The sequence below is a fragment of the Oryctolagus cuniculus genome, chromosome 17 (genome assembly GCF_964237555.1).
Source record: "Oryctolagus cuniculus chromosome 17, mOryCun1.1, whole genome shotgun sequence".
NCBI lineage: Eukaryota > Metazoa > Chordata > Mammalia > Lagomorpha > Leporidae > Oryctolagus > Oryctolagus cuniculus.
In genome coordinates this window covers 52,128,929-52,150,291 of record NC_091448.1, presented here as the reverse complement: position 1 = coordinate 52,150,291, position 21,363 = coordinate 52,128,929, and the positions used below count along the sequence as shown (strand labels likewise).

At 57.2% G+C, this 21,363-nt stretch overlaps 4 protein-coding genes and 4 non-coding genes across 12 annotated transcripts; all 8 read right to left on the bottom strand.

Moving 5' to 3' along the window:
• Positions 1-866: 866 nt before the first annotated feature.
• CD68 (CD68 molecule) lies at positions 867-3,421 on the bottom strand. The gene is made up of 6 exons (XM_070061337.1): positions 2,784-3,421; positions 2,248-2,687; positions 1,954-2,073; positions 1,778-1,856; positions 1,503-1,673; positions 867-1,221 (listed from the first exon to the last, which is right to left on the bottom strand). Exons 1-6 carry the CDS (start codon positions 2,827-2,829, stop codon positions 1,085-1,087), a joined length of 993 nt encoding a protein of 330 aa, XP_069917438.1. The 5' UTR covers positions 2,830-3,421; the 3' UTR covers positions 867-1,084.
• EIF4A1 (eukaryotic translation initiation factor 4A1) lies at positions 3,422-9,253 on the bottom strand. Of its 2 annotated transcripts, XM_070061336.1 has the most exons (12): positions 9,101-9,137; positions 8,417-8,564; positions 7,672-7,720; positions 7,121-7,253; positions 6,534-6,673; positions 5,629-5,797; positions 5,171-5,280; positions 4,902-5,045; positions 4,682-4,819; positions 4,509-4,598; positions 4,188-4,267; positions 3,422-4,092 (listed from the first exon to the last, which is right to left on the bottom strand). In XM_070061336.1, exons 3-12 carry the CDS (start codon positions 7,693-7,695, stop codon positions 3,948-3,950), a joined length of 1,173 nt encoding a protein of 390 aa, XP_069917437.1. In that variant the 5' UTR covers positions 7,696-7,720; positions 8,417-8,564; positions 9,101-9,137; the 3' UTR covers positions 3,422-3,947. The 2 variants fall into 2 exon arrangements, with proteins under 2 accessions (XP_069917437.1, XP_002718844.1); XM_002718798.5 differs by lacking the exon at positions 8,417-8,564 and having other exon boundaries at positions 9,101-9,253.
• LOC127484521 (small nucleolar RNA SNORA67) lies at positions 4,328-4,471 on the bottom strand. The gene has a single exon (XR_007911582.2). It is a non-coding gene; the product is annotated as a small nucleolar RNA SNORA67 (small nucleolar RNA).
• Positions 5,374-5,520, bottom strand: LOC127484550 (small nucleolar RNA SNORD10). Its single transcript, XR_007911613.1, has one exon. It is a non-coding gene; the product is annotated as a small nucleolar RNA SNORD10 (small nucleolar RNA).
• Positions 6,111-6,255, bottom strand: LOC127484539 (small nucleolar RNA SNORA48). Its single transcript, XR_007911600.1, has one exon. It is a non-coding gene; the product is annotated as a small nucleolar RNA SNORA48 (small nucleolar RNA).
• Positions 6,955-7,086, bottom strand: LOC127484538 (small nucleolar RNA SNORA48). Its single transcript, XR_007911599.2, has one exon. It is a non-coding gene; the product is annotated as a small nucleolar RNA SNORA48 (small nucleolar RNA).
• Positions 9,254-9,980: 727 nt separating the features above from the next.
• On the bottom strand, positions 9,981-18,219 carry SENP3 (SUMO specific peptidase 3). 2 transcript variants are annotated; one of them, XM_051825241.2, is made up of 11 exons: positions 17,742-18,219; positions 15,738-16,463; positions 14,497-14,736; positions 14,291-14,402; positions 13,769-13,916; positions 13,588-13,635; positions 13,124-13,201; positions 11,390-11,527; positions 11,128-11,211; positions 10,956-11,006; positions 9,981-10,505 (listed from the first exon to the last, which is right to left on the bottom strand). In XM_051825241.2, the coding sequence occupies exons 2-11, from the start codon at positions 16,450-16,452 to the stop codon at positions 10,395-10,397; spliced, it is 1,725 nt and encodes a 574-aa protein (XP_051681201.1). In that variant the 5' UTR covers positions 16,453-16,463; positions 17,742-18,219; the 3' UTR covers positions 9,981-10,394. The 2 variants fall into 2 exon arrangements, with proteins under 2 accessions (XP_051681201.1, XP_002718845.1); XM_002718799.5 differs by lacking the exon at positions 17,742-18,219 and adding an exon at positions 17,257-17,628.
• Positions 18,220-18,423: 204 nt separating this feature from the next.
• Positions 18,424-21,344, bottom strand: TNFSF13 (TNF superfamily member 13). 3 transcript variants are annotated; one of them, XM_070059950.1, is made up of 7 exons: positions 21,300-21,344; positions 20,210-21,089; positions 19,799-19,877; positions 19,593-19,640; positions 19,317-19,435; positions 18,956-19,094; positions 18,424-18,752 (listed from the first exon to the last, which is right to left on the bottom strand). In XM_070059950.1, the coding sequence occupies exons 2-7, from the start codon at positions 20,465-20,467 to the stop codon at positions 18,643-18,645; spliced, it is 753 nt and encodes a 250-aa protein (XP_069916051.1). In that variant the 5' UTR covers positions 20,468-21,089; positions 21,300-21,344; the 3' UTR covers positions 18,424-18,642.
• Between the last annotated feature and the right edge of the window lie 19 nt (positions 21,345-21,363).

Genomic DNA, 21,363 nt, shown 5'->3' with positions numbered 1-21,363 from the left:
GCCTGTTTGGCCGAGGCCTTGGAGGATGGGCGCGCCAGAACTGCAGTGGCCCGGTGACGACGCAAGACAACAAGTCGGGGTGGGTAGCCCCGGAGACACTAGGTGGGGTGCAGGGACTGCTCCAGCCCCGCACCACGTGCCGAGTGGGCCCAACAGCACCACCTGGGAACGGCCCCCCGACCCGGCCCGGCCCGCGGTGCGGCCTCGTGCTGCAGCCTTTCAGCTCGTGGGGTTCCTGCAGAAACAGGGGCGCCTGTCCAGGCCCCCAACAGCGGGGCCACGGCGTGCCACGGCCTACTGAAGAGAGAACGACTGGCACTCAGGCGCAGGTGGGAGCCCAGTGGCAGGTGTTTGTTAGCCGGACATCGGCTGCTCTGCAGGTGACACTGTTGCCCGCCTCCCCGTCCCCCTGTACTGGTGGCCCAGACTAGGGACATCCGTTTAGCCAGGAACGTGGAGGGGAAGTGCGTGGAGGTGCCCAGAGCTGCGGCGGATGCAGCCAGCCCGCGGCAGGTGCAGCGCGAGCCTCCCAGGTCTAACAGCGGATTCATGGGGCTCTCCCGCCAGCCCTGGGCGCAGCGGGCAGCCCCTGGTGCTCCGCCTGGAGATGAAACTCCATCACCGCCCTCAGTGCCGTGCCTGGAACTACCTGGGGCTGGTCAGAGGCTGCGGGGGTGGAGGGTGGGGACAGCGGCCTGGACCAGCCAGTGCACCCAGAAGAGGAAGGAGGGGAGGCCTGGCCGATTCAGCATGGACTGTGTCGGGCCTTCAGGGGGCGAGCCAGAGAGCGCAGGGCGTTGGGTCCCAGATGCCGTTTAGCCCTGTGTGGCTCTGTGACTCAGCCGGGGTTGGCACAGACAGGCATGTGACAAGAAACTCATGGCTTTTAATCCTGTCAGCACAGGGGGAACCCAGGACGAAGATCCGAGTTTTCACTGCTCTTCTCCTGGGGGCTGGGGGTGTCGCGTGTAATAAAACTCTCTCCTCCCTCCCGACTGCACAGTCCCCGTGTTTGTTCCTCCCTGCCCTCGAGTCAGTTGCCTGGTGGGGCACAGGGCTGGTGCCCTGGGGGCCGGGCCGGTGTTCAGAGGGCCTGGTAGGCCGACGGGCGTCTCCGGGCGATGCAGAAGGCCACGAGCACCAGAGCGAGGAGGCCGACGAGGATCAGGCCGATGATGAGGGGCACCAAGATGGACGGGTGGTCCGCGGGGCAGGAGAAGCCTGGCAGAAAGACAGGGCGGTCAGCATGGCTCCCGAGGGGGGCAGGGGACTCCAATTCCTAGGAGCTGGGAGAGCATTAAGGAAAAGCACCAAGTGGGCCCGCGAGGGCAGCTGCCCTACAGCCTCGATGAGCAGTGGAGGGAGGAAGCTTGGTCCTAGATAGGACACCTGTACAGGCGTACATGGAGCAGTAAATGCACGGGGCTTCAAATGGATTAAGAAGGGAGGGGACTCTGGGCGCAGCGGGAGATTTTCGGAGACAAGCAGGAGGTAGGTCTTACTCGGCCCGAAGATCCCGGTGCGGGGCAGCTGAGCAGCCTGGACCCTCAGCGAGAGCAGGTCGAGGTGGAGAGCTGGGGAAACAGCGATGCTGGCGTTTCTGCAGCTGAAGCTCTGCCCCAGCGGTGCTTGGAGATCTCGAAGGGACGCATTCTGGGCCGAGAATGTCCACCCTGAAGGGGTGAGGGGTGGGGGGCGGGGGTCAGTGGCTACCCACCGCCCCAGCCCCGGCTCTGCCCCCTCAGTGCTAGGGTGAGAAGGGGGAGGAGCTGCTCACGTGCTGCCTGGGGGAAGGACACGTTGTACTCCACAGCCAGGTAGCTCAGGTAGACCGCGCTCTGGCCCTGCCCTGGGTCCTGCAAGGTGAACAGGAAGGTGTGGCCTCCCATGCCTACCAAGGAAGGGGTGCAGCGAGGGCAAGTGGAGGAGGAAGGCGAGGTCGTGAAGCCATACCTGCTTGAATCCAAAGCTGAGCTGTCCATAGGGGAAGGAGAGGAGCAGGTGGGGACGGGGACCCTCACAGCCCCCCTGGGCCTTGGTTCTGTTGGGGTTCAGCACAGACATGCCCCATGCCTGTGGAAGTTAAATAACGCGGGGGTCATGAGACTACATGACTTTGCTCCTCGAGGTTCCCTGTTTTCTCCATCCCCAGCCTGTTTTTGTCCTCTCTCCTCTTCCTCTTCCCCTTGAATCAAGGCAGGACGGGCTACCTTCCCCTTGTCCGCCCGCCTCCCATTTCAGCTTTACCTGTCCGCCGCCCTGGGTTGGGTACAGAACTCGGATCTGAATCTGGGCTTGGAGTTGGACGCAGGGCTGCGAGCCGTTAGTCCACGTGTAGTTCCCAACCGCTTCTCTGGAGCCTGGGCTAGGACTTGGAGGGGGTGGAGGTGGTCCTGGGTGGGGGGTGCTGGTGGAGAATCCAGGGCTGGTCCCGGTGGTGGTGGTGGTGTTGCTGGTCGTGGGATGAACCGTGACATTTCCGTGGCCAGTGGTAGGAGTGGCAGTTGTAGGTCTGTGGCTGGTGGTGCCTGGGGTGGCAGTGCTGTGACTGGTGGTGTGGGGGTTCTTGGTAGTCCTGTGGCTGGTTGTTCCAGAGCTCGCTGTGCTTTCTGTGGCTGTAGGTGTCACCGTGAAGGATGGCAGCAGAGTGGCTGCCTTCTTGTGAGGCCAAGGCCATGTCCCCTGGGCTTTCAGCAGAGGGAACAAAGAAGCTGGTCAGCGACCCAGAAAGGGCTGGCTTCCTCAAGTTCCCCCTCCGTGCCCCCTTCTTACCCCCTTCTTACCTGCGTGTAGCCCCAGCAAGGCCAGGAAAAGCACAGGCAGCCTCATGGCAGATCCACCTCACCTAATGCCGACTCTCAACTGGACACCAGTTGCTCAGCCCTCTTCCCTCTTCCCTCTCTTGGGAAAGGAAATGAAAGTCTCTTACTTCCTGCAACAGATGATCCCACCCCCAGGCTGACTCAAGCACCACGGGCTCCAGCCACCAATCTCTTAGTCACTAGTCATTTGTTAGGGGACTATTGGCCCCAGCTCACGAGTGGGAGGTGTCAAGGCCAAAGTCAAGGCTGTCCCATGACTACAGAATGATGGAGCCGTGAGGCAGTTGATTGGTGGGGCCCGTTTGTCACCCTTAGCAAACCTCACTAGGCAGTTAGGGCCAGTGGTTCTAACCAGCCCCTATAGCCAGCAGGCCCCTCCTCTGGCCAGCCCCTTTCCACACACCATGCTTCATGACTTCCTCCTAGCGAGACATGTGACCACTTATGACAGCACACACCCAAGCCCTCAGTAGCTCCTATTATCCTATTACAACTTTCTGGACCTAGAAAATGGCTTCTTCTGGTAACTTCTAGGTAGTTAAGGTAGCTGACATACCCAGTAGCAGGTAGGAGGGAAGGAAGAAATGAGAAGCCCAACAGGCAGTTTCCAAGTCATTTTATTCAGAATTTCGTGTTTGCTTCCTGAATCAATAAATACTATACAAAACAATGTAAAAATGGCTACCACTTTCTCTCCCCTGCTCCCCCAGCTGGGTTCAATCACTGGGCAACCTCACTAGGGGCTGCTCCTTGCATGTTTGGTCCGGCACATGAGGTTGAGTGACTTGTTTTTGGCCCCTGAATCAAGTTCGGAGGGATTCAGCTGGGGTGGGAGAGCCTCTGGGACCTGGAGGTGACTAGGTTAGGGAAATGGATTAGTGTTTTTTTTTTTGTTTTTTTGGGAGGAGACGGCGCCTGGGGCAAGAGCCTACCCCAAAGAAAAGGGTTTCTAAAATGGTCACGGTTCCTTCTTTTGCCTCAAAAAGTGACATTTATTCAAAGAAAAAAAAAAAGAAAAAAATGACAAGATGTCCATCCCTTGGCTCCCTCCCCTCCCCCCTCCTGCTGCTCCTCAGCCCCTGAGGACTGAACCCCAGCTGGGGCTAGGTGGCAGGACAGCCCCTCTCAGATGAGGTCAGCAACATTGAGGGGCATCTCCTCAATGGAGGTGTTGTAGAAGGTCTCGATGTCTCGGAGAGTCCGCTTATCTTCTTCTGTCACCATGTTAATAGCCACACCCTTACGGCCAAAGCGTCCACCACGGCCAATTCTGAAACACAAGGATACATTGCAAGCATTGAGGGATGTCCAAAGCTTCCGCCCAGGATGCAGGGGGCTAGGCAGGAGGTCCAGACCCACACTCACCTGTGAATATAGTTTTCCCTGTTGGTGGGAAGGTCATAGTTGATGACTAAAGAAACTTGCTGTACATCAATGCCTCTGGCCTATGTGGAGACAGAGAAGAATTCAGTGCACACAGTCCATCCGGAAGGGGCTCAGTGAGTGCATGTAGGCAGCCCAAGGCAGGCAAAGGAAGCAAGCGGCCCCTTGTCTCTGAGAGCCCTTGGGCATGCCGGATTTTCTTCCAAGTTGCTACTTTCCTGAGAGAGGCACTAGTCGGGCCCCTGGGAGAGGGAATCACCTTGGATTCTTCTGCCTTCCAGCGCTGGAAATCCCCCTACTCACCAGCAGGTCAGTGGTAATCAGTACTCGGCTAGAGCCAGAGCGGAACTCCCTCATGATCACATCTCGCTCCTTTTGGTCCATATCTCCGTGCTAGGGGAGAAAACCGAAGGTTAGCGATCGAGACGAGCACAGGGGAGCTGGGCTCACACAGGCTGGCGTGCGAGGATGCTCACCATGGCAGAGACGGTGAAGTCCCGGGCGTGCATCTTCTCAGTGAGCCAATCGACCTTCCTTCGAGTGTTGATGAAGATGACAGCCTGGGTTATGGTCAGGGTTTCGTACAAGTCACATAGTGTGTCCAGCTTCCACTCCTGGAGGTTGGGGCGAATAGTCAGTCAGGGGCTATACTCAACAGGTCCCCACCCGGGCCCGCCTCCTGCACCCAGGCCCCACCTCGCGTTCCACGTTGATGTAGAACTGGCGGATACCCTCCAGCGTCAGCTCCTCCTTCTTGACAAGAATCCGGATGGGGTCCCTCATGAACTTCTTGGTCACCTCGAGCACATCGGAAGGCATTGTAGCTGACAACAAAACCACCTGGTGAAACACAGACCAGCCTCAGGGTAGGCGATGCTGCAGGACGCCCGCCCCGTCCCCAGTCCCACAGAAGGTGCGAGACGCGAGGGCTCTCCCGGCAGCTCCTCCAGCACTGCCTTTCTCACCTGGGTGTTGCTGTTGAGCTTCTGGAAGATGTCATAGATCTGGTCCTTGAATCCACGGCTTAACATTTCATCAGCTTCGTCCAGTACAAACATCTTGATGTACTTGGGAGCTGTAGGCATGGAAGAAATACTACTATGTAGTAGCTTGGGAAACAGGCAATATATCCAACTTTCTTGAAGAACAGGGGAGACAGAGGCAGTCTGCTCTCAGAATACAGAGATTGATCCTTTGCCCAGGGCTGCCCTGGAGGCCAATCAACAGCCCCAGGAAGTAGAACACTCCCTGGGCTTGGGCTGAGAGGACAGGGAAGCCAGGGCTCAGCTGACACGCATGGGGTTCATCACAGAGCAGCTTTCAGGGGAGGGAGAACGAGCGGCCTTGGGAACGAAGCTGGCCGACAAGGAGGGCTTGGCTAAGGTGAGGGGGATACAGGGCAGTGGAAAATTGAGCTACTCACACAGGTATCTCCGGTTAAGCATGTCGAACACGCGGCCAGGGGTGCCCACGATGATGTGCGGAGCTTCCATCTGCAGCTTCTGCACCTCAGCACGCACATTGGTGCCCCCGATGCAGGCGTGACAGGACGCACCCATGTAATCTCCTAATGCCATGACCACCTTTTGTATCTGAACCAGAGAGAGGTGGGTGTGCAGCTGTTAGCTACAACCGTGGCAGGTCCCATCTCACTTTTCCACGGATTTGGTCTTCCCAACAACCATGATACATGTAACTGAACCCTCAGCTTCTGAAAACTGTGGTCTATTTATTTACCCGCTTCATAGCCAGTTTAAAGAGCCACATGACACACACACGGCCAACTACACCCTTGCCCCCAAACACAAGCCACACGACCCGTTCAGTCTTAACAGGCTTACTATCACTTCTTGGTTACAGTATCTGCGCCCGGTTCCCATCAGAATAATCACTTCTACCATCAGGGTTTGTGCCCTAGGCATGAAACAGCTCTGGCCACCAGTACAGGCATCAAGCTAGGATGAACAAAGGACTGCGCATCTGCTCTGCCCCTGACTGATATAAGAGCAGCACCACGAACGAGGTGTCTCTTTGCCCATTGCCAGGGGTGGGGGGTGTGCATAAACAGTCACCCAACTTGCCTAGCCAGTCAGGCCCGGCCCAGCAGTGTTGTCATTTGACTCAGGAAATGGGTGGAGAAGTGGCAGCTGTTACGTTTGGGTAGGAAATGACATATAATTAACCCAGCTAAAAATCACCGCCCCATCCCACCCCACCCCACCCCACCCCACCCCACCCCCCGAGCATCCTCTTCCTCCTTGGAAGTAACCCCCCGGGATTTTAGGCTATGCTCATTATTCCTCCAGGAGAAAGAAGCCACGTTCTCACCTGTTGGGCCAATTCCCGAGTGGGTGCTAGTACCAAGGCCTGGGTGGCCTTCAGATCCAATTCAATCTGCTGGAGAATCGATATGGCGAATGTGGCCGTCTTCCCAGTCCCAGATTGGGCTTGAGCGATCACATCATAACCTAGACAGACAAGAAATGAGATCTGGCGGAGAACTTGCACTTTGGGCTCATGGGACAGTCAAATCCTGACTTACGCCTAACTCAATGAGCTGAGATCAACAAGCAACCAATCATGAATGACGCCTTAAGTGCCTTACAAACCTTCCCCACCACAGTATGGTGACATAACGGGGGCAAATCCAGAGAACGATCAGGCTACCAACTCTAGCATTGCACTAAGCCAGAAAACAGGGCTGTGAGAACTGTGTACAACAGTACCTCATTAAAGGCAAGCCAGCAGTCCGTGTGTCCCAGGCATGACCCAGGCATGGGCACAGACCAAAAGCCAAGCTGGGATAAACAAGGGTTTGCTTTGTCCCTGGCTGATAGATGGGCACCACTAACCCAAAGCCATTCTACCCCAGTCAGGGACAGTGCCAGATCCGTTCTGGGGCCAAAAGGTCTCACCCTTGATACAAGGAAGAATGGCACGCTGCTGGATGGCAGAGGGCTTCTCAAAACCATAGGCATAGATGCCACGAAGGAGGGATTCAGAGAGGTTCATGTCGTCAAAGCTGTCAACGATCTCATTCCAGTTACTCTGTAGGAGGCAAGGAAACAGAAGCTTTATCAGTGAGTACAGGCTGTGCTTCAGCAAACACCAACTGGTGCCTGGGCCAGCGCTTTGGAGCCCACAACCCTGACACCTTGGAGGGAGGCCGCTGGTTCCAGGTAGGCTGGGAAGTCACTCTAAGGGGCCAGTCCACTTTAGCTGTGAGGTTGGAGGGGCATGAATGGCACGTTTCACACCTAGCCTCAGGAATACTAATCGATTCACTACAAACCATGGTCAAGACTCCTTTGGGGCAGAGCTGTACTATCGGGGTTACACTATGTCCTCGGGATTCGCACTGAATTCTGGTGACCCAAGACCCAAGTCTCTTCTACTCCAGGAACCAGGGGACAGAGAGAGCGGCCTCTCAGAGGTGGAGGGCAGTGGTGGCAGGTTCCAGTCTCACCTCGATGACACCTTCGGGCTCCATTCCATCGGGGCCATTGTCTCTGGATCTGTTGATTCAAAGAATGGATTTTGTGCCCTGCCTGCCTGAACCACGCCAGACATCCTGACAGTCAGGCTCTATCAGCAGCCGGCCAAGCATGATGCCATCAGCACTCAGCCCCAATCTAACTCCCACCAGTGGTCAAGACACTCTCAAGTTACTTTAAAACTGAGTCAGGGCCTCTGCCCCGTCCTGTGAGCGGATCAGGGCAGGCCCCCCCCTCCCACACGGTAGGGGAAACCTCCCTCGAAGCATAAAGGCTCATGGGGCCGGATGCGGTGCTTGCCGCCGGCCCACGTGTCCCAAGGCCCCGCGGCTCAAAGCCGAAGCGCGTGCACCGCCCCTCGCGGCACCAGCGCGCCGGAAGTCCCGCCCTTCACCTCCCACATCGGAGGGCAGGCCATCCCCTTCCCCCCCACGTCATTCCGCCCGCGCCCTCCCCTTCTCCCTCCAGCCGAGCCCCCCCTCGCGGTGCCCGGATGTGGGAGGCCGCGGGCGGTGGCGGCCTCGCGCACAATGAGCCCCAGCCGAGCTAGCACAGGGGGAGATTGCACAACACTTAGAAGCGAAGCGGACTGGGGGAGGGGAACACCTCAGGCCGCCATGTGCTTGCTCCCTCGACCACCCGGCGGCGTCTCCCCCCTCCATGGAACAATCCACATCCCGCCCGCCCCCGTCGCGAAATGGCGTCGCCCTCCCATACCTCAGGCCGCTCACCCCCGAAGGAAAGTGGACCTGCCCATCCGCAGTTTGCCAAATGCCCGGCTTGTGCGGCAAAATGGACCCGCCCGCCCGGCGCCGGGTGGGCTCCTGGTGCCTCACGCGGCCGCTCCTCGGGGTTAGGCTCAGTCCTGGCCGTCAAGAAAACCAGCACACTGAACGGCCGGCTTCTTCTTCCCCGACCCGTATTTCAACCCGACGAAGCGACTGGACCTGAGGACCCAGGCACCCCCGCCTCTCGCGAGTGGTACCGCCAGAATCCTCCCGAACCCCAACGCGCGGGCCCTCCCCCCGGCACAGGGGGGCAACCGGACCGCCGGCTATGGCCACGTAGTGGCGGCCGCCGCGGCCCTTCTTCCTCGCTGGGTCGCGACCTCGCCTTGTCACTCAGCGCTGGGGCTTCACGTACGCCACTGCCTCGGGTCGAGGCCTCGTAACGAAGCTCGCACTCCGGGCCCTACGCGGGCTGTTCTCGCCCTCTGCCTCGGCTCTGGCGGCAGCTCGGCCGCTCATCTGCCCCCGGCCCGCCTCCCCCCACCGCCGGACGTTTCCTCCCGGCTCGGTTTCCCCCGCAACCCTGGTGGCGCTCTCAGCCCCTCCCCGACGGGGCCCTCGGAAGGGAGCGGCAGGGTGAGTAGCCACAACCTCTTGCAAATGCCTTTCTTACCGGGAATCCTGACTCGCAGACATGATCCTTAGAAACTAGGGCGGAGGGCCCGCCTATCGACAACTTATAGAGCGCCCGACCCCGCCCCAGCCATCGCATTGGCTTGGCCGCCTCAGCCCCGCCTGGCGGCGCTCGGCAACTCGGCGTGACGTTAGCTCGTAGGCGCTCTGGCTCGCAGCCGCCATTGGATAGCTTGAACGCCTATCAAGGCGAGGGCCCGCCCCGCGGCCTCATTGGCTAGGGGGCCCGCCTTTCTCGCCGGTACGGAAGTGACATACAGCAGTCAGGCCTCGAGGCCTGGCAGCCATCTTGGGCCCTGCACCCTTACACGTGCAGAGGCGATAGCGCCTTAGTCATGTGGCTTCATAGACCCTATCACGCAAGGGGGGCGAGGTCTTAGCCTCCAGGGACTTCCGGGCTCCCGAGACTACCACTTCCCTTTCCTTCTGCTCCAGGTTTCCACTGGACCCAAATTTTAGTTGTGTTCTGCCCTGCAGCAAAGACAGGTTAGACACCGCCCGGCCTGTGTTCTGTGCGCCAGGGATGATGGAATAAAGAGCGACACATCCTGGGGCGGGGAGGACTCCTAGGGCTGGAGGGATGAACCTACTTCTGGGCACTTGGGGCAGCTGTCCTGAATCCAGACCCAAACCCTCCCCAGGCCCTTTCAGTGCCTTGCGCCTCAGGTTCTCGCAGGATCTTTTGTCTTTGAGCGTTCCCTGTGCTCCCGCTTTCTGTGCTCGCCCTGGCAGGCCCATCTGGGTGACTGAGCCCCTGAAACCTCAAGATGCAAAAAAACGAGAAGCTCACGCACTGGCTCGAAGGCCCGAGGTACAGCATATCCACTAGTTTGAGGCCCCTTAAGGAACACCACCACTTATTTATCTCCAAAGGATCCTTTATTGACCAGAGCAGGACCGTGGCATTTATATATATATATATAAAAAAAAGTTTGAAGATCTGGCAGGCAGTAATCCCTATGCCCGCCCACCACCCCCAGCACTGATTTCCTGCCCCCTGCACGTGGAAGGGCGATGACTGCCCCACCCAGGCCACAAGGCCATCCTCCCTGCAGGCAGGCAGAGAAAGGGGGCTTTTCTGTGGCCATCTCCTGCCATCAGAAATCAACAAGTATTTTCTCGGAAAAAAAAAATACAGAAATCAATTAAAACATTTAAATATGAAAAACCGAAGGGAATTGGGTGAGGAGAGGTGAGGAAAGGAACTGGAGTTTCTTGGAAAGGTCTCCCATGTCTCCCTGCCCATAAATGGGCTTGGGGCTGGGGTACGAGGCTCACACAGTGAGTTTGCAGTGACACAGCTCCTTGTAGATCTGCCGACGAAGTTTGGGCATGTCCTGCTGTGTGAAGCTGAATGGCTGAGACAGGGCCAGGTGCTTGCAGTACTGGGTATTAATAAAGCAGGCCATGAGAACCACCTACTGAGCACCCACCACCACCACCAAGTGAGGACCTGCGCTACCTGTTTCATAGGAGACACATTTGGCTCAGTTTTAGAGAATATCTTCATTGCACATACAAAGGGAGTCAAAGTCCCGTAACTTGGGCTTCAAAGGCAGTCTAGCTCTACAGCTGGCATTCTTACTCAGTAAGAGTAAGCATTAAAAGGGAGAAAATACATGGAGTTGGAAGAGACGGCTATACGAGGGCGAGATTCCAGTTCCAGTGGAGGAGCCCGAGAGAGAACCAATGAAACCACGGGTTCTGTGCGCTAACACATAAGGCACTCCCTGCTCCATAACTGGCTGTGAGACAAATGAGGGACACAACAGCCTCCCAGTGCTTTAGCCCTAACTGACTCCAGAGCGCCATGAGTAGGCCCCTCATCTGCTTACCTGCAACACAAAGGCGCCACAGTCACTGTCATTATTCTGTCTGGCCACATTCTAGAGAACAGAAAGGTAGGTCCTTCACCTGGAGTTTCCCAGGGCTGTGACTCCAATGTCCGCCTCCTCCCACCTCTCCTCCCACCATCACCCCATACTCCCCCCCAACCTGGGAACTTACCATTTTGAAGTAACCTTTCCAGCCCTGATGGAAATCCAGTCGGTCTTTCTTCACTGCCTCTGCCTGCAGGTACTTGGCAATATGCTATATGGTTGGGGAGAAAACAAAGTGATGCCCTGAGAACACCTAGGGAACCCAGCGTATGGTAATAGAGGCACCATGCCGGGTCACTCCTCAGAAGCCCAAAGCCTGCCCTCCTTCCTGCAATGCCTTGCCACTGTCCTCCCCACATTCTACCCATCTTCTTCCTTCCCCCTCAAACCTTAGGGCAGCGGCGGTTCAAGGTGCGCTGTGAGTCAAAATAGGTGATGGTGCGTTGCCTCACATCAACAGAGATGAGGGACCAATGCACTTCCAAGTGGATGGGGATTAGCAGTAGCTCCTTATTGAAGATGTCCACCTAAGGAGACAGCACCAGAGGTCAGATACAATACAGAGCAATCCTGCTGACTGCCATGAGGGTTCTGAAGAGGAAGGGGCAAGGGAGCCAAGTGGGAGAACTCAGACCCAAGCCCTGGATCGTGAGGCAAGGCTCAAGACCATGGATGTTTCGATTCTTCAGGGCAATGGAGTAGAACAGGAAGTAAGGAGATGCTGTCAGATGGGGCAAGCACTTTTCACACAAGAGCAACAAGCACTTAGCAGCTAACAACTCAGGCTCAAGATTAAGAAGCCTCAAATCCAGCCCCTCCTTTTACTGGTTTATGAGGGCAGGGAAGCTACTTAGTAACAGTCTAGATCTCAGTTGCCTTCCCTGTGAGAGGGTGAAAATAACAGTACCTACCTCATCTACTTGTCTGAGAATTAAACTAGTTAAAATCCATACTACACTCACAACAATGCCTGGCACAGAGGAAATGCTCCATCAGTTAATGCCCAGAACAGTCCTACCACAAAGTTGTCATGTTCAATCTAACAGGTGAGGAAACTGCAGCTTGGAAAAGCAAACTAACTTGCTCAAGAAACGGCAGAGGTGGGGTTCAAACTCAAATGTACGAAGGGCAAGTTCTCTTCAGTGTATGCTACCCCTGCTTCTCCTGAAGCAGCAGACCTGCCAGGTCCCTGAGGGTGTGAGCTCATGAACCTGGGGACAGAAGTCAAGAAAACTGGAGCCGACAATCCTGTCTCACCGTAAATGTCCTGTCACTAAATTGAGGACAGGGAAACCAGAGGTAAAACGAACTCTAGATTTTCCTCACCAAATGTGCTCCTCTCATTCTTCTCATTTCTAAGTACGTAGGCCAAAAATCTGGCTTTCCCCTCCATTCCTGTCGTCTTTCTTCACTCCCACATCCTGACAATCCCACTGGTTCCACGTTAAAACTTTATCCTACAGAAAATTACTCCCTCTGTCCTCTAGCACCTGGGCCAAGCTCCTCACTCCTAATTAGCCTGTCTGCCTTCACTCTCACCTCCTTCCAAGTTATCACTGAAAGAGCAGTTTCAAACATGAGGAACTCCCTAGGCTGCGAACAACTTCTGACTGGCTTCTCAGGATACCCAGAATGAACGCTACCCTCCCTCCCCAGCCCTACATGCCTTTACACAGTCTACTTGCTGACCACATTTCCTATCATCCTCTCCCTGCTTCCTCTGGGACTAACTGCACAGGCATGTTCTTCATTTTGTCTCATGTACTTGCCTAGAACCCTCTTTCCCAGATCTACACGTGGCTTGGCTCCTCATCGTTCAAGTCTCAGGGTGAGAGGCCTTCCTAGGCAACCCAACAGACCCACATCCCAGGCTATCATATTACTCTGTTTTAATCTATTCACTGCACTTGTCATTAGCAGAAATACAACTTGTTTAGTCTTACTCCACAAGGGCACAAAGTTTTCCTTAACACTGTAACCTTGGTACGTACAACAGTGTAGAGCACAGAAGAGATAGTTAATATCTGGAAACAGATGAAGGAACAAGGGTAGGGAAAGGGCTTGCAGAAAACAGAACTCTTTAGGGGTGATGTGCCACACATCAGTGTGGATTTGTCACTCACGTTTTTGGTCCACCTTTTCACCCCATCATAACCCTTGGTGCGGAGTTTATCATAGAAGAAACTGTTGAAGAAATGCACCTGTGCCAATGATGCAAAAGAGCTGGATGGAATTAAAACACCTCACATTCTCCCACAAAGCCTCTGCTCCCAGGCTACTTCCATTCCATATGGCTCTAAGGACTGGTTTCAACAATCCCCACTTAATTCAGAAAGTAAAATACAAACTGTTAGTAACCTTGTCTTACAGATAGGTTCCCATCCCAATTCTTGTGGTTAGCCATAGAGAAAAATATTAGACTGCCAGAAAGTAAAAGAATTGATAAATGTGGGGTCAAGACTACAGATTATCATCTGCTACCTCTCCCAGAATCACTTTTAATATAAAATGGAACAGATGAAAGGGACTGGGAAAGCTATTTAGAACTTCAATTTTTCAGGAGCCTCAAGTATCTAGTTGGGCCTACCTTTTCAGGGACCGTGTCCATGACCAGGTCTCCATACATATTCATCACCTGGGGAGAAGATGGGATGCAACTTACCATGGAGGACATGGTATGAGTATGAGTTCAGGGCTCCCCCATGCTGAGGGCCCAGATACTGCTCCCTGAACCCCTTCTCAGGCCTGATTCTCCACACTCTTCTCACCTGGTCATTGAGCCAATTCTGTCCATACAAAGTCCCCAAGTCGTCCATGGTCAGCACATGCCGCTTATAGGCTACTCGGAAGCCCCTTACCATGGCATTGCCTGGCATCCGCTGGTATGACTGGATCAGCTGCAGCACCAGGCCCTTCCTGAGTAGGCCAAGGGTGGAGTCACGGTAAGAGATAACACAGTTGTGGCACCCAGAAGTACTACTACTGCCTAGAAAAAGAATCTACACCTACCTTTTTTCGGTCGTGGCTCCTTTTAAGGACCTACTAACAGCCCACTCCCCAGAAAGATGCACCTAAATATGTAGAGGGTGTATTTAATATGTCAGGATCTCGGGTGACAACCCTCGGAGTCAGCTTACAGGGACTTCGCACCTTGCCTACAGTTTCCTCCCCTTCAGCTCTGGCCCCTCCCTCTCCCCAAGTGCATCCCTAAGAGAAAAGGCAGCAGCGTTCTCTCTTCGTCCCCCAGGTCCCAACCCCCCTTCAAAGGACAGCCATCTTTCAAGCCTCACCTGGAAGGCGTAGAGAACTCCTGCTGGAAGATGTCCTCCAATTTCTCTACTACCTCATCAGTGCTGAGGGGGATGAGGCTGCCGTAAGTTTGAAGGAACTCATCCAAGATGCCTAAGTGGAGGAGGAGAGAAGCATGGGTGAGGACTCTAGACTCAATCTAGCAGTCAGCTGAGGGAAGGAGCCTGGGTCCCCTTGGCCTCCTTACTCTGCACGCAGGTCACATGCTCCTCCCGCAGCGGGCTGTGCTGGCCAGCTTTCTCCCCAGGCTGCTCGGCCTCTTCTGAGGTGCCCAAATCTGAGCCTTGAAAAAGCTCCTGGGCCACATGGTCCCCGATGCTGCACACATTGCTGATGAGGATGCTGGCATCAGGGGGTGCTAGGTTGCGCTCCCCTTCTGGCCCAGGTGGCCCCCCAAAACCATTGGGCAGAGTACATGAGAAGAGGCCTATAAGGCAGGGGAAATAGGATGGGGATGAGACATTGGGAGGATTAACCAATACACACAAACACTAAGACTACATAAGGAACTGAAGCAGCATCTGCCTACATAAACCTAAGAAACGGAGACCCCTGAAATAAGGATGTTCAACAGACTCCAATGGGACAGAGGAAAGAGTTCCCACTCAGACAGGAGGCAAACAGAAAAGACCAGGGTTCAGTGATGTAAATTTCAGGTCTCTCTAGCATGGGGTAAAGGGTCGATAAATACTGCAAAGGGGGCCGTCATGGAGCAGCAGATTAAGGCACCACTTGGGGTTAAGCCCACATCCCATGTGAGAGTGCCTGCCTGCAATCCAGTCCTGCCTCTGCATTCCATTTAGCTAGTGTGCCTGGGAGGCGCCACATGGAGGCCCACGTACCTGGATCCCTGCCACCCACAAGGGAGACCCCAGTGGTGTTCTGGCTCCTGGCTTTGGCCTGGCCCAGGCAGGATTTTAGGGAGTGAACTCATGGATGGAAGATCTTTCTCTCACCCAAGACTGTGCCTATCAAATAAGTAAAACTTATAAAATACTTGACTATTTAATAAAAGTGAAGAGAGCCTGAAATTGTTTAGCTCCTGAGTTTCGGAAAGAAATACCCTGGCAAGAATGTTACACATGATCCCAGAGATGACAGCCTCCACCTCTGGGAGGGGTCACATCCCACCCCCACGCAAGTGGTGCCATCTGGAAAGGGACACACAGGGGCTCTAACCCAACAGCCAGAGGCACTGCAACGACCAAGACCACTGGATTTTTCTCAACCACGTCTCCCCTTCTCATCTGTGCTTGAGAACACAGGACGCCTGCTTGCGGACTGTTTCCCCAGCCCGTCTTCTAGACATTTGGCAACTACTCTGGCCTTTTCCCTCTGCCTTCCTACTAGGCCCAGTTCTCACCAAACCAAGAGACTCCTAGTGCTCCAGACTTTTAGCCACTCCCCCTAACCCCTTTCCCACCTTACCAGAGTCAGGGTCCAGAGGAGACTTTGGAGTCCATCTTAGTCCATCTTCCTCCATGGGGGGCCCAGAGAGCACTGGTGGAGACCCTCTCACCCCATCCTCAGCCATGAGAGCACTTAGCAGACCCAGCCGGGGTGGGGGTGGCCCCCGGGGGGAGTCAAAACGACAGCAAGGGGATGGCACCTGTGGTGTCGCACCCCCTTCCTGGGGTGAAAGATGGTTCTTGGGGTGTGCGAGGCTCCGCCGCCGGCCCCGGTGGCGCCCCCAGAGCTTCCAGTGGAATGTCAGTGAGGTGCTTTTTGAGTAGAGCAGCATCCGGAAGGCTCTCATAGCTCGGCGGCGGCGCTGTGAGCATGTTTTTCGGTGACTGGGGCGGGAAGGGCGAGGCCGCTGTGAAGCTCCTAGTTGACCCCACCTGGGGGGCAGCCTCCAAGCTGCCACTTCCTCCTCCTCATCTTCATCTTCCTCTTCCTCCTCCTCTTCCTCTTCTTCACTAGCTGATGCATCAAAAGAGGGTCGAGGGACAGAGAGACGTCTTGCTGGTACTGTGGTCCCGGACCCAGGATCTGGCCCAAACCCTCCACCTGACTTGAGTCGGGGCTTGGGGGGTGGGGGCCAACGAAGACGTTCCCGCCTGGGGCTTGAGTAAGCTGGGGCTATGCCAGGTCCCGGAGGCTCAGGCCCCCAAGACCCGGTCCCCTGTGTGGTCTCTTTCATCTTCCAGCACCCTGTAAAAAACAAAGGTCTGAATATCAGAATCGGAACATCCTAACCACCAGATCCTCGGCAGCCTCCTCTGAATTCGGATGCAAATAAACTAAGGGAAGAGGGTATCACAAAGCTCAAAAGTTTAGATCTTCCCAATGAGCACAGTCTACAAGAGACCCTCTCCGGGTCTGTGCCATTATCTTTCCCAAAGGAAGATGGCCAAGCGGTCGGCCTCAGGGATCGCATTTCGCAGATCCCCAGGTCGAACGCAGTATTTTCAGGCTTTGCTTTTCGATTTCAGTTCCAACAGAGGTTGTCCGTTGAGAGCCTACTAAGGGTCATTTCTTTGCTCAGGGAGATGATCCAGCACAGGAACCCTGACATAACACTGAGGTGCCTGAAACACCACAAGTTCAGGGAAACCACGAGACAGTTGTTGAATGGGGGGTGTGGACCCGCTCTGCGGTCTCTCAGTGGGAACGAGGGTGCCAGGGCTACGGCTCAGGGCACAGAGTCTGATAAAAAAAAGGGGGGGGGGGGTTTGAACGAAACCGAAAAAAGAACGATGAGGCAGCCCAATCAAGGCGCTGGGCCAGAACCGCGCCGAGCGAGCTGAGCCGGCCCAGCCCACTCTCCCGCCTCATCCCCGGGGACCAGAATTGCGTCCCACCACGGGTATGGTCCTACAAGCTCGGTGTAGCAGGGCCCTAAGAAGTCCCTCCGGGGGGCTTCTTGGCCGCGGTTCGGTGGGAGCGAGACCCAGGAGTGGAAGGAGCCACGGCAAGGCTGGGGGAGGGGAAGGGGCGTCCTCACCCGGAGCGGGGAAGCCGGGCGGACGGGCCCGAGGGCGGGCGTCTCTGGCCTCAGGCTTCCCGGCTCATCTCTCCAGCGACGGCGGCGGCCCCGCCACTCCTGCTGTCCTCAGGCGCAGCCGCCTCACTTCAGGATTCCAACGCTTCTGGGGCGCGCGCCGTGCCGCCGCGCCGCCCCGCCGTGGCCGCCTCTCGGCTCTCCCTCAGCCTCCACCTCCACCACCACCGCCACCACCTCCCCCTCCTCCTCCTTCTTCCCCGCCCGCGAGCCCCAGGCCCACCGGCTGTGGCGGCGCAGGATTAGTACGTCACACCCGGCGAACGGCGCCGGCGCGGCCACCACGCGCCCAGTCCCACCTACCCGAGAGCGACCGGACCTCCCCGCCCCCGAGCCCTACGTAGGACTGCGCCTGCGCACTCCCGCTGACCTGGCGGCGCGTGGCGGCCCGGCCTCTCGCCCACTTGCGCATGCGTGCACCGTCCTACCTCACGCCCCGCGGCGTAGGCCTGCCTTCTGCACTCTGGCGGGCCTGCGCCTGGCTGTCCCGTCAATGGAGCACCCGAGAGCCCGATGAGCAGGGAGATTCTGGTGCAGGGACAGGCCTGAGGCGAGGAAATGGAGCCGGGGCTGTATCATCCCTTCATTCATTCAATTTATTCAACTTTAGGCAGGGCTTGAGCCGAAGAGCGAGCTCAGAGGAGGGAGGCAGGACCCGCGCGGGGGCGTACGATTTAGCCAAGGCTGCCGGGGGCCAGTCCCAGCCCGGAGAGGCCTCGGGTGAGTGCCTGCCACGCCACGCGAATGGAGAGCGTGAAAGGCAAAACGTGGGTCCCGCACAGAGCCCGTCGTCGTTGTCGGGCCCCCGCCGCAGACGGGCGCGTGATAGCGAGACCCGTAGGATGGCGGTGGAAGCGCGCGCAGCAGACGGAGAGAAGGAAGTGAGCCGGCGGCGTCTGGTGGAGTGAAGAGGCAGAGGGAACCGGGGTTTTCCCCGAGCGGAGGGCGGCTCCGTGGCCTGCTGCCAGGAGGCAGAGCGAGTCCCTCCAGCTGCCACTAGATGGTGGTGCTGTCCTGGATGCGTTCCAGCGGACCCGAAGGTGGCAGGTCTACACCATGCCTGGCACGGCCCCCGCCACCACAGACGCACACAAGAATTTGGTTGGGGGCTAAAAGCAAGACATTCTAGCTCTTTAATGTCCACTACGTCAAAGGCTGGGGCACTGGGAGTGGAGAGGGAAGAGGGAGGAACAGAGACTCGAGTCAAACCCCAGAAGCGGTCTCAGCCCCTTGCCCATGCACTGTCCTTTTGTCTAGTCGGCTCCTGGCTGTATCCGATAGGTACCACGCTGGTCTTCCAAGCTCAGAACCACGTTCGATAACACACAATCACAGTTTCACAAACCCCAGGAAGGTGCCATGTGGGGAGAGGCTGAATTTTGCCCTTGCCCGGGGAATTACGACACTCAGAATATCTCCTTGGTGTAAATGGAAGACACCTGAGAAAACAGAAATGCGATGCTCACTGACGGTCCCCCAGCCCTCTCCAGCCCCTCCTCTGGTCCCTGTAGGGTCCGGGGTATTGCGCCCGTCATCTCTCACATCTGCCTCTACACCCGGGCTTCCAAGTGTGTCTCCCTGCACCCCCAGGTCAGAGACGTGTCCTCACGCCCACCCCCTCGGCTGTCCACGTGGCTCCCACCTGCACTGTAGCAGCTGTTGTAGGCCCGATCCGGGTCAGAGGGCATACTGCATACACATCGGAATAGAGTCTCCTGTCTTCCCTGACCCTCCCGGGAGACCACCTGACCCATGGTGAAAGTCACATCATGAAACAGGACCTGGCAGGGAGGGGAGAAGTTGAAGAAGACCAGATGGCATGGTGCAAGTCCTGGGAGGCCTCAGGAGCCCTCACACCGGGGCCAGGGGAGGAGCAAGGGTCTCCAAGGTTTGGAGCAGAGGCCTGGGGAACCCTCAGCATCCGGGCCTGTAGGCTCTGGGAGAACAGCAAAGAGCCAGCCTTCGGGCCCCCGGTGTGAGGCTCAGGGGAAGTCTGGGGTTACCTGGCTGTACAGCAGATAAACTCCAGTGTCCCAGACTCGCACAACGTATCCTTGGGCCTCCAGGCCTCTGCCACGCCGAAGAGCTGGCTGCCACATCACCTCTGTGACATCAGAGTCCTCTGCAGATAAGCGGCGTGGTGGTCAGGATTTCTGGGCGCTCTCAGGCTCTTACTGGCCCTCCTCCTTTCACCTCGAAGATTCTCTTGGCCCAGGTGCCAGCCCCAGAGTTCCCAGTTCTTGCCCCTCCCCAAAAGCTCTGATTTAAGAGGTGCTCACCCTTGGAGGTGATGTTAATGGGAACAAGGTGAAGAAGTGAGCGCTTCTCTGAGGAGGAGAGACGGAGGAATCTCAGCAGCGTCCACCTGCTGCGGCTGCCCTGCTGCCCGCCCTCCACCCTCCCCCGGCTCCAGGCTCCAGGCTCGAGCTGACGGTCCCGGCACTGCTCGATCACCTCCCACCCTGCTGCACCCCGGAGGCCTCACTCTTCTGTTTCTGGGTGGGCAGTGCTCTCCTTCTCCGGGGTCTCTCCCCATTCACCCAGGCTTCCAGGGCATCGGGGCTCTGCTCATGGAAAGAGGGGCAGGGTTAGACTAGAAAGCAAGGGTCCCAGACCGCTGTCCTACCCCCGGCACTGGGAAAGCCTCAAATCTCTCATGCACCGTTCCTGGCACCCTGCGTCTTGGTGCTGGCTGGCTTCCAGGCTCTGTTAGGTACGAGAGGCATTAATCTTTAACAGTTTCCTTTCCTGGTATGGCCGCTCCCTCTGACTCCCAAACCCAGGACCCTCTCTCGCACCCACTTGGAGGTCTGCACACCAGGAGGCCGGAACCGAGGGGTCCAGAAACCCTCCTGCCGCCCATCCTTCTCCCCCAGCACCCTCTCCCCTCACTCACCTGCTCCCAGAGGCTCTGCCAGGGGTACTCGTGCCCCTTCTGGGAGGGCCCGCCACTCCTCTGCAGCCGGCTCACCTCTTTCCTCAGGCTTTGCAGCTCTGTTTGTTGGACCAGCAGAGCCATGGCACAAGCCACAGCCCCCAGGGCCGCCCCCCAACTCAACCAGAGAGCGACTGAGAGTGCCGGCTCTCGGACCGGGCCCCCCATGTCGCCCTGCGGCCCTTTGGGGGCTAGCAAGAAAGAAGATGAGGCTGGCATGAGCCCAGGACCCTGCCAACAGCTATGGCCTCAGGAGTGGGGTGACAGAGTTGGCGGGAGGGTGGGGGTGCAGGCAGTGGTGCAGAAGGGAAGAAGGGCGTTACGCAAGGAAGAAATAAAAAGGAACTTGAGAATAAAAAGGAGGGAGGAGGAAAGCGAGCTAGGGGTACTGTTGGTGCTCCCGGCACCCCGCTGCGGGGCAAGTGTCGTCCTGAGAAGCCCCCAGCCTCAGGAGAATTTGGTGCCAGTCTCTCTAGGAAGAACAGGGCTGCCAGTGACACCCAGGAGGAGCGGCCAGAGCGCAGGAACCCAGGGGCGGCCCCAGAGTTGGGGGAGGGAAGGTTGGTTGGCTCTGGGGCATGGTGCCAGGAGCAGGGATGGGGGGATAAGCTGGCCAGTGTCAAGGGTCGGGGGGTGAGGGTGGAAGACCCCCCGGCTCAGGCATGGGCACGATTACGGGGGAAGCTCCAGGGGTGACTGAGGGCAGGAAAAGAGGGGCGGGGGTCGGTGGAGAGGAGAACCAGAAGCAAGAAGCTGGCCGAGTGCTGGGGTTAAAGCCAGGCCGGGTGTGTTGGAATGAGGCCTCACTACTCCCTGTGCTGAACTTGGCAAGCAGGACTTCCTGTTTCCCGAGAAAAAGTCTTACATAAGGCTCAGGACGGAGAGACAAAGCAGCAGCCCCAAGCCCCCCAGCCCCTGCGGGATTCCTCCCCGGGACCCAAGGGGCCCAGGTTCCCCACCGTGCCTGGTCCCCGGCGTCCTGCTTACTGGCTCTGAGCCCCCCTCCAGGCCGGCTCCCACCCCATCTGCCAGTCAGGGCCTATGCCAGCACCTGCTCCACGTCCCGAGGCTGCCAAGAGGAAGGGCCCCGCTCCTCCCAGCCAGGGATTCCCCCG